The sequence below is a fragment of the Lepidochelys olivacea genome, assembly GCF_965140295.1.
Source record: "Lepidochelys olivacea isolate rLepOli2 genome assembly, chromosome: 2".
Taxonomy (NCBI): domain Eukaryota; kingdom Metazoa; phylum Chordata; order Testudines; family Cheloniidae; genus Lepidochelys; species Lepidochelys olivacea.
Genome location: NC_140412.1, coordinates 184,135,660 through 184,147,105, shown reverse-complemented (window position 1 = coordinate 184,147,105; position 11,446 = coordinate 184,135,660). Strand labels below are relative to the sequence as shown.

Genomic DNA, 11,446 nt, shown 5'->3' with positions numbered 1-11,446 from the left:
CACTGCCTTTTGCACCAGTTTAACTAAATCAATGTCAAATTGCACTTTTAGTTAAACCGATGCAACTTTCTCATTAAACAAACCCTAAATTTAACAGCAAGCAGTGGTCAGGGAATCTGTCAATCTATAGACCCTTCCCCAACCCCTATTCCCAACATTAATTCCAGATGCCAGAATTGCTTAAAGACAACTCAGGGCTATTTGTTCACTCATCTGTCCCTGCATTGTACTAGGCTAGAAAGTTGTCTGGAAATACTACACTTTACTACCTTTAATGAACATATAGCTGCTTCTATTTAAGGATATCTAAGGTGTGCCTATATGCTGGTAAGGTACGTTTTTGAATGTAGTATGTAGTAAACCCTTATAATTGTCCATGGTTTCAAAACCCCAATGTAATCAGTAAGGCTGTCCAGAAAATAATGCTGTGCAAGAAAAAACAAAAGGCACCTGTGTACTGTGCAATAATAAGTATCAGGCAAAATACAGTATCACAGCTAATAGATGTACTTTATGACTGGAAACATCTATGTTTAATCGCATTTAAAATATGTAGTGAAAAAAACACAGTAATACATTTTTATAACAAACCCTTACATCTGAAGTCAGTATAATACAAAAAAGTGCTGATACCATTGTATTATTATGTTAAAGAAACTGATGCAAAATTTTGACAACATCTTCGAAAACGTTATGTAGCCCCTATCAGCAAACACTCCAAATTTTATGCGGAATAATTCTCAGAGGTGATCACCTATATTTTTCTTACCCAAGAACAAAACAACCCTCCCCCCATCAAAGAAAATAATTTTTTTGCATAGCTTTAAATATTGCTGCACTAACTCCCCTGCATCTTGCAAGACCATCTCAATTTAGGGACAGTTCTTTTAAAATTCGGAATAATTTTTTAAAATCCAGTTCTTCTCAAATACATAATATATAATTTCTAATAATTATAAATACATCATTTTTCTTATCTGATTTTAATAACATGCATTTGTATAATTACTGTACAATTGAAACAGACATTGACTTTAGACAGTGTGTATGCGTTTATGTCAATTATATTGTTTAGACACACTGTTCAATGAATCAAGCGAATAGGGTGGAAAAAAAGAATAAGTCTCTGGTTAGAAACAATTTCACAGTGTTTACAGACAAAAAAACAAAAGGAAAAATATGTATAAGAAAAAGGATTTATTAGTACATAGAAAATTCCCACAATAGTTGAAACACACTTTAGAAACTAGTAAACACGTTAAATAGAGTTGTGCCCATTATGCAGTGCACAAGCATCTGCTTTGTCTTAATTAGACGGGGAGGTGAATGACCACTGTTTATTTTCATTTTCCTCATTAATTATGAAAAACTGCATTTAATTCATCTTGCATGGTGAGAGACTGGCTGCGCAGATGTAAGTCATAAGGGAAGTGGCTCTCGGTAGGCAACCTGAACATGGAGCTCTGCCCAAGGGGACCCCTGGGTGGCACTGCACAGTAATGCATGCCATAATTGTAATTTTTGCCATAGTCCAAGGCATCTTCTTGCTTCAGGGAAAATATCCCATTATAGTTAATTGGGGGAGGACTTAAGGGACCTTCAAACTGTGGGCTGGCACACTCAGGGGAAGTGCTTTCATAGAAAGATTCGTAAGCACTGCAGTAATTGTAGGGTTTCATAGACTTGGAATTGTCAAGAGTTCCGTGCCCTGGGGGAGTGCTGAGCTCAGGACTGTGATAGGGAGGATAGAAGCTGGAATATGGTGACCTTGTGTGATGGGCACTTTCCCCCGTCTGACCCATCAAGAAACTTCTGGCATTCAGCTGCAGGCATCCTGCCACCAAGTTTGTAGTTGGCTGGGATAGACCTTTGCACAAGTTTTGGACGAACGTGAGCAGGTCAGGTCTCTTGCCAATACGCAGGATTTCAGAAAGAGCCCAAATATAGTTTTTGGCTAGTCTTAAAGTTTCTATTTTAGACAGTTTTTGTGTTTTTGAATAACAAGGGACCACTTTTCTTAAATTGTCCAGAGCATCATTAAGGCCATGCATCCTGTTCCTTTCTCTAGCATTGGCTTCTTGCCGCCTGAATTTGACCCTTTCCACTCTTATCTTGGTTGTCTTTTTTTTCCTAAGGCCCCTCCTTCTAGGCAAACCATTCTCATCCTCCTCCTCTCTGTCTTCTTCCTCCTCTTCTTTTTCTGTGTCTTCTCCAGTGGCCCTTTTGATATTCTTTCCTCGGAGTACAATCTGCTTTGAAAAGCTTTCTGGCTTCTTAATTTGCTTTTGGTCCTCACTTTCTCTGGAAAACTTTCTGCACATCTGGGATTCTGGCATTACAACAGACTCATCAAATGGTAGTGTTAACATGGTTCTATAATCTTAAGTTACCTGAAAGAATGCCAGCACAATGTTTAAATGTTTCCATTTGTAAAGCTTGTATACTTACACAAACAGCGTCACATACCTTTCACTTGTGTATATACACACGTACATGTATAAAATACACAACACAATTTTCTAACAAAATATGTTTATAACTTGCAAATGTTTTTTCTATTTAGTTTTTTTAAAAAACGAGCTGCCAAAATTATAAAAACATCAAAACATGCATTATATGATCACTAAACTAAGCAAATTTAGTACGAGTAAATAAAGAGTAAAACTATGTTTAATCGTCATAATCAACTCCCTGCACATTTGTATTTTTTTAAACAAGCTTTTAGAATCCCCAACACTGTGGAATTTAAGCAAATGCAAAACATGATAAAGCAATGCGGAAATTTCATTAATCCAAATTCCCCTGGGTAAAAAATGAGAAGGGAGAGACCAGTCTTAAAAATGAAAAGTGCTATATCTCTATTAACTGACAGACAAATATTTTTTTAAATCACCTATTAACTTTCATTTTGAAGTTTGTTCACATGCATTCTTTCATGGATCAATATATTTAAGTCCAGTAAATTGGAATGGGTTAGAAAGGATTTAAATGGAAAAAAACCCTAAGACAAATGAATCATTCAGTGACTTAATTAAAATGAAGTGAGGTTTTCTAATGATCAAAATGAAAAATATATGAAACCGAGTATTTATTTCCTGTTAGAAAAAAAAACAGGAATGATCTAATCCTAAACGTATTCATATAAAAAAGAGTTAGAAAATAAATTTTTTCTCTCTCATTTTTTAAAGGAAAGATTCTAAATTAATAGTACAGTTTTGTTGTTGGAATTAACTTGTTTTCTTTTTTTTTCTTTTTCAATCAATCAGGGTTAAAAAACCCAACCACCAAAAACAAAAACAAAAAACCCCTCCATGCGTTAGCAGTGTTTATGTTCTGCAAGAATCAGACATCTCCCTCTAGCTAATATCTGACAGGAATGGGCTGTGGATTCTGATTGCAATTGTGCACGTGTGTTCAGAATCCAGAATGAAATGAAGAAATAATTTTCTTTTTGAATTGTTGTTTTTGTTTTCAGTCTTGAAGCAGCAAATACTTGGATCCACTGTCCTCAGAGACAAGCACAAATGAATGCAGAGACTTTTTAATAGAATAAAACTAAACAAACCCCCCTAATAAAAGACTAACTGTCTTAGAATTGCCTATACACTTGCAGTATTGCATAATCCCAGTGAAAGTATGCAGTTACATCATAAGAATGGAATGCTAGGAGAAGTTATAGGTACTAAATAGCATACATAAAATACAAGACAATTATACTGTATCTTTAAACACTTGCATGCACACATAGCCCCAACTGAAATATATCTTTATTTATATTACCTTAGCTTTTTATTTCATTCAATACTCAGTTTTCATTTTTTGCCTTCCAAATCTTTTCAGTCTGAATGTCGCATCGTCTCCTGGAGTCTAGATCTGTGTATCTCTGCACTATCTCATTGATCTCTAAAAAGTGACATTGATGCCAACTGCCAGAGCTGGTACCCATGCCATCTGCTAGTGACGTCACAGGGCAGAGAAAACCACGTGATCCTTTCTCCTGGGACCTTCATTCTGCACTGATCATCTGGCATCCCTGTAAGTGGGTACCAGCATTCATGTATCAACACAGAAGGTTAGACTGATAGGGGGAAAAAATCTGTACCAGCATTTTACATACAGTAGGTGCATTTCTACTGGATCTGCCTCTGTTTAACAGACAATCTATATAGATAGCCATGTCAACATTCAGTTTTATCTGTACCTACAGGTACAGCTACTCCATAGTTGTTAATATTGTATTACTTATTTAAAAAAGGGTTGTGTCATATTGATCAGAATCCCCTTTGTGCCCCATGGTACCTATAAAAAAGCAATTAAGGGACAGCTGAAATCAGAAAGAAATGTATGTACTATGACACACCTAAGCAGGTTTAGCTCAAGTGTAAGAAGTCACAAAAGTAGTTCTTGCTAATATTATTGTGAGAAATCTATGTGTGTGGTGCAAATTGCTGTGTGCTGCTCGAGAACACAAAATAACGGAAGAGTGTGTCCTTCTGGGGTCTGTGTGAGAAATCTTCTGGGTTTTTTTCTTCAGGGACTTTTTGCAATAATCCTGAAAAAAATTTGAAATCAGAAATATATTCTGAATGTTTCAAAAATATAATATTCCAATGCAATGCATGCCCCCTGCAACATCAGAAATTAGTGCGTTGCCAAAAACACATACACACTCACTTTTCCCACCTCTGATAAAATGCACTAGCTGCTTTCATTGTGATCCTTTTGTAGTCTTTCCCCTTTGCTTACTTTCTGTGTGTCTTGCCTTCTACTAAATATTTCCTTTGAAAATTAAGAAGTCTTTTCTGTCTTAAAATTTTAATTACAATTTTGTTCTTCCTTCCTGATTCTCTTACCTGTTTTTCCAACTGGCTCTTTTCCTACTTTTATACATTCTCTTTTCCTATTCTCATGTTCTCTCTCTCTCTGTCTCTTTCTCTCCTCCTGTCAGCTCTTTCTCCTGCTATCTGCTCTTTCTCCCTTAACCCTTTTGTCTCTCTCATCAACAACAGACAAGAAACTATTAAATAAAGCTGACAAAGCCTCTCAGCTAAGCCTTGCTATAGCACTTGTGACAAACTCTACCTTGTTTTTAGGAGAGAGATGTCACACACAAGCAAAATGTTATCAAGACTTAAAATAAGAACGGACTATCTTATGTAGAAAAATATTTCGTCTTTAATATTATCACATTTTGTTGCTTTTTAGTGACTAAGTAAGCTAAAAAGTGAGAGACTGAGTAAGCTTTTAGTATTAAAGTAATCTCTGGCAGGGCTGCTATTGTTATGGGTCTGTGTCAGCATTTCCATTATAAATCCTGTATTTGAAGGGTTTATAACTCATCTGCTTTAATTCACATTGGGCCCAAGCTTGCCATTAATGTTCTCAGCCCTGATCCAATTATTTTTGTTTTCACAAAGTTTCATTTAAATGTGTTTTGGACTTTTTTTTAAAGAAGAAGGCAGAAAAATTGTGTGTGTGTGTCAAAGTCAATTTCAGGAACCCTTTTATTTTCCCTTCAATTACAAAAAAACAAAACAAGACAAAACAAAACAAAAACCACAAGCAAACTTTTCTTTTTTATTGCAGTGAGAAATCGCAGGCCATTAGTTCTTAATCTTGAGTGGGCCTATTTTTAAAAATAAATATATTTGAAGTGGCAAAGGTCTTAAAACGTAAGTAGCTATTGCAGAAGCACAGCAAGTAAGGTACTACTCGCACACTCATTTCATTCTATATTGACTATTACAATCTGTAGAATAGAGCAGAGTGTAGCATCCCTTTATTCTCAACTGGAATTTATGTATTAAGATTTATATTGTGAAAGGTCCTAGGTATTGTTAACCTTTTCACAAATTTTGCATACTGAGAATATTACAAAATGCACAATATTCTAAATATGCAAAGTCCTGAAGCACTGTTTCAATGCATACTAAAAATACTATATAAAATCTAAGAAAAGGTTGACATTGTAACAGCTGTGTGTTAGTGGAAGAACTGTAAAATTTCCGGTCACAACATCTACTCTCCAAAAAACACATTGTCTAAGATATTTTGCACCCCTTCTCTCTGTTAGACTATTTAATAACAAAAAAAAAAAACCCTGTAAAATCTATTTTTGCAAGTATTTTATGCTACCACTAAAATTAAAATAAATGAATTAGGATGTGGGGAAGGATTCAGTTTTGCAGACGCTTTATCCATCATTTGGCCGCTTTCATATTTTCAAATAAATTGTTAAGAAACAAAATAGCTGTGATATCAAGGTTTAAAAAGCATCCACTGTGTGTGCATAATAACTTTTCCTAAGGATTTTTACTGTGCATTTTGTATAATGGTTATATGAGATGCAAATGTGTACTGGTGTTAATATGCATTCACAGCATACACCATAACTGCTGCGTTGCTGTCTACTGTGAATGCCTGTTAAGAATAATAGGCTGGTACGTGGTGCTAAGGCTATCATACGTACTCCTGAGCAATATAGACTTTTTTGTCATTTTGCTGGTTTAAGCTATCCCTTTTCCTCTGGGATTACAAAGAACCAAGCAGCGTTTCTGTAAGAAACAGTCATGTGGTGATGCCATTTTTAGAAACTGTAGTGGTGTGATGGGGATGTACAAACCCTTCACTGGGCCCAGAAGGGTTAAAGGGCAATACTGCCCCTTCAGGCCTGCAGAGCATGCTCCAACTGGAGAGGAAGCTTAAAAGGGAACCACTTATCTCACAAGGGTGAAGGCTGGAAAGAATGACAGGCCTATCCTGAGGGCTCCTGGATGGCTACCTGCTCAGCCCGGTTGGGGCTGATGGTTTAGTTGTCTTTTCTTTACTTTTGCTTTCTGACATTGGACTTGGAGACTTTGCCGGAGAAGGATGGTAGGAAGTGACCCAGGGAGGCAGCTCCTCAGGGTGCTCCAGAGTGTCCAATGTTGCTGTCTGTCATCGGGACCTGGGTGGGAGCCCCATGGAGTGGGAGGGCCTGGGCTTTCCTACAAACTGTCCTTGTTGCAGAGCCATTTCCACCAACCGCCCCCCCTCCCCCCCAGCAGGGAGAGGGTAAGGATGTTGAAAACCCTCAGATGAGTCACATACAAAAGTTAGGAACTGAACCAAAGGCCCTCCTGCTGAAAGGCGAGAGACTGGAAACCAGGTGTGCTCACCACTAGGCGACCTGGCTCTCTGGGACTCTACTGCGAGGGGATTAATATCATTACTCATAGTTTGTCATGGTACATTTGGAATTTATTTTTTTCTTTCATACGCACCAACTGGGGTTGTCATATTTTTGTTACTGTAACTTACTGATACATTTAGAGCAGCGGGTCCCCATAAAAAGTAAGCAGTTTTCAGAGGTATGGTGCAAACACTTGGCTACGGCAGACATTGCCGTATAAATATATAATATTTATAAATATATAGGTGACACTCTGGTCAAATTAACATTACAGGACAGTCAATGTTCACTTTGTAATGGCAATCACGGTTAAAGAATGTAAATAATTGGAAACCTTGGTTGTATTTTTCACATTATTTTCACCTTAATTCATACAGTATTTCCAGTCTCACTGACTTGTTTACTCTGTGTACCCATTTGGCTATTTCTCCCTTACTTTAGGGTCCCAGTTTTAGGATTAGACAGAGTCTTTGCTCAATGCCCATTATAAGAAGAGCTGTGTAGCTGCAAACCCAAGGAGGAGCCCTGGGATGGAATGGTGACTTCCTTTCCCAGAGGAAGAAGTAATTAGTGCAACCCTATAATGGTGCAGGTTAACTGTTGGTATGGGGCCAAGATACTGCCCAGTCTCTGCCACCTCCTGCTCAAGGTGAAGGAGAAGAGTACAAGACATGCAGCTCCATCTCATCTACCATGCTTCAGCCGCAGTGTGAAGAGAAGTAATGTGGCCACACAAAGGTGTGTGTGAATAGATCTTACTCCCCTTTACTCTATGGCATTGCTGCATTAGAGCCACACAATTTGCCGCTAAGTTTTTTGAAGATTGAGAGCGTTGGTGGTGTAATAAACATAAAGAGAGAATCTTCTAAGGCACTGATTGGCTTGGCCCAATTATCCCCACTGTTTGTTCAAGCAGAGGGAGCCATGGAGGGGGCAGGCTTCTGAGGAGATGCCTCTTCCTCCATAAAACTGGAGCACTTATTCCCTGTGGATTTCCAAGAGCTGTGGGGCTGGCAAGCCACACTCTGGGCTTTTGGAAACATCTCCCACCTGATAGGACAATCACTTGGAAACTCAGCAAGGTCCAGCTGTTGGTTTTTCTGACCCTTCCTGTTGACTTTGTGGGAGAGGATCATCCATTCCCTAATGACTGACCACACACTAAGGACCAAAACTGGAGTCTGCACTTAGGCACAGTGCCCTATCGGAATCAATGGGAGATTTGACTGAGTAAGGACTGCAGGATTTGCCTAGAAGAGCACAATAGCACATGCTGAGATGAACAGCTTATTTATAACGGCACAGCATGCTCTAAATTAAATGCAAGACACAAGGCTGTAAAGCAGTTAAATTAACATTGTATTGATAGAACCACAGAATAAAACCTAATGAAAACATGACTGATGTCAGCTTCTGTTGGACAGGCCCATTTTAGGAGATTGTAGGGTTCATCATAGGGGGAGCTGGTAGCACCTGTATATTTAGATTTTCATTTTACACTTTCCATTATAAATTGTTGCAAACTCTTTTGAGAAGTTCTGACATTTCTATTATTTGCATCTGATCTTTGAAATTCAGTAGGGAGAAAGTACTCAGGCTAGAGAAGTGACTTTTCTTTGTACTCTGTAATTCCCATTCAGGTTTAGCTGAGCTGTAAACTGTTAAACTGCCATTTCCTTTCTCTTACTTATATTCCTCAGGTAGCATGCCAAAATACTAACTGAACACCTATGAAATTAATTTTTAAAAAACTCTATGTTAAAAGAATGCTACGCAAGTTACTAAGTAAAGCACTGGAAAGTTAGGAAAAGTCAGATTTACGATTACCCGTGCAACCTTAATTCTGCCCCTTGTGTGTGTATGCACTGTGATACTCCCCCAACAAGTGAGATCAGCTGAGGTGCTTCTGTTTACAGACCCACAATTTTAAGCCTAGGATAGTGGGCTTCAGGGCATAAAGAATCCCCACACCTTGGTTGTCTTCTAAACTCTGAAATTTGTGGCATTTTGGGCAAAATCATGTGTTTACTGAATTTTCAGCACTCTGGTTTGATGAAGATGGGTTCAGTCTCCTTATAAAGAGCAGGAAAGTCATGGGACCAGGCAACCTGTCCCATAGAAATACTATTACCCCCATTTTACAGGGAATCCGGTGGATATGGGGAAGAGACACAAATGGAGATTAAGTGACTTGCGCAAAATTACACAGAAAGCTTATGCCAGAGCAGGGATTTTAACCCAAATCTTCTAAATCCCAATCTAGTGTCTTTCCACCAGATCATTCTTCCTCCTCCCTCTATAGCTGTGATCTAATGGTAGAATTCAACAATAACTAGAACAGCTTTTCTAAAAGTCTTAGTCAAAAAGCCTCCCAGGATGTGAAAGACAAGATCAAGTTCGGCTCTTGTATAGAATGATTTGAAGTCAACAGCAGTTGGGCCACTTTTGCCAGTGGTGAGATTGATCTAAAGAGACTTGGCCATGGCATAAAATTTGAAGCCCAGGTTGTACTTTTCCAATGATGAGTTGATAATGCTATTCTTAGGCAATTATGTGATGCATTGTATCCATCCAGTTATCTTCCAGTGTCCGATGTTTCTCACCTTAAAAGGGAATTTATGTAATGCGTTTTTCATTAGATTTCTTGAAAGTCCACAAATTCATTCAGCAGGATTGTAAATTTCACATGTCCCCATTCAAAGAATCATAATTTCCCTAGAAATGCCTGAGAAGCAGTGGGATGCCATCACATTCTCAGTAAGGCATGCGATTCTACACTTGCAGGCAAGACATAACCTCTCACGTACGGTGCGTATGAGGTGATGCTGTGCTGAGGATGGCGGTGTGTTCAGGAGTTGTACAGAATTGTCCTGAGGAAACAGCTGGTCCTAGTGCATACATACACGGCCCACTACTGCTGAGAGGAAAAGACTGAGATGGGGGAAAATACTCTCAAGTATCTTCTTCAAATGTATGGATTTTTGTTGTTGTTGTCTGCATTCAAAATATCTGCGGGAGACAGAGTGCTTTTGATTTTTATTCTATCGGATCTAGACAAAGCTCCCAAAACAGGTTGTTGTCTGATAACAATTCAGTGATATTAGTTAAAATCAGCAGTAGGTCCTATTGCTGTCCAAAAGAGAGAAACAGTTATCAAATATTTGGGATGCAAGCTAATGCCAATCCTACCTGCAGTAATTTGTGCCCTTTAGCATCTGTGTTCAAATAATCCCTATGGGAATTGTCTAGACACCACGGTTTGTAAGCCTCCTCATACATGGGTGTTAGTCTTGACCAGAGATGGCTGTCGTTGGCTGTCTCACTCAGTGAAGTTGAATTGATAACAGTTCTCTACAAAAGGGCATCACACTACATTATGGGCTGGATTCTCATCTGTGCTAGACTAACACTTGGAAGGCAGTCATGGCTGTATGCTGCCTTTATTTCCCACTTGAATACTGGTGATGGCCAGGGGCCAGTCTGATTCCCATCACAGTTTAGAGCAGCATTAGGTCAGTGGCAATGACTAATTTAATGATCAACAGGAATAGACAACACTGAAGGTACTAGATTTACATGCCTTTGCAAATTAGGAAAAATGTTTTGCAGTGTTTTAATGGCAAGTTTTCTTGAGTAATTTTCTCAATTTCAACCAGCTAGAGTCTGGGGTTTGGTTGTTTTTTTCTTTTACTTTGTGTCTTTGTAATCATCTTTGATTAAATTTTCATTCCAAGCAAGCTGTTTCCTTGATCTCATCTGCAGAAAAAGTCCACAGCAAATTCTCAGAATATCAACACACAAACCTAATAAGGAAAAAAGTAGCCTTGCCTTCCAGAATCCCATTTTCCTATCAGATGTAGTGAGCAGGTAAATGAAAGTATAATTTAGAGCTAACTTCCAGGAAGCTCTCACATGAAATGTTCTCTTGAAGGTGCTAGAGCGGACTGTAAAAAGAAAAGGAGGACTTGTGGCACCTTAGAGACTAACACATTTATTTGAGCATAAGCTTTCGTGAGCTACAGCTCACTTCATCGGATGTGAGCTGTAGCTCACGAAAGCTTATGCTCAAATAAATGTGTTAGTCTCTAAGGTGCCACAAGTCCTCCTTTTCTTTTTGCGAATACAGACTAACACGGCTGTTACTATGAAACCAGTCAGAGTGGACTGTGTCTTTGCCGTGAGGAGTGGAAGAAATGTTTCCTGGGCACAAGGTTGTATGACAGTGAAAGATATTCAGCAGAAATAACCTGGATATATACAGTGTTTTGTGTTTTG

The 11,446-nt window shown here is 38.4% G+C and overlaps 1 protein-coding gene across 1 annotated transcript; it reads right to left on the bottom strand.

The window, feature by feature from the left end:
- Positions 1-1,182: 1,182 nt before the first annotated feature.
- On the bottom strand, positions 1,183-3,979 carry NEUROD6 (neuronal differentiation 6). Its single transcript, XM_084621676.1, has 2 exons — positions 3,781-3,979; positions 1,183-2,390 (listed from the first exon to the last, which is right to left on the bottom strand). The coding sequence occupies exon 2, from the start codon at positions 2,367-2,369 to the stop codon at positions 1,356-1,358; it is 1,014 nt and encodes a 337-aa protein (XP_084477802.1). The 5' UTR covers positions 2,370-2,390; positions 3,781-3,979; the 3' UTR covers positions 1,183-1,355.
- Positions 3,980-11,446: the final 7,467 nt, after the last annotated feature.

What these genes read in the sequence shown, in the direction of transcription:
- NEUROD6 (XM_084621676.1), bottom strand. Translation starts at nt 2,369, where the DNA reads ATGTTAACACTACCATTTGATGAGTCTGTTGTAATGCCAGAATCCCAG.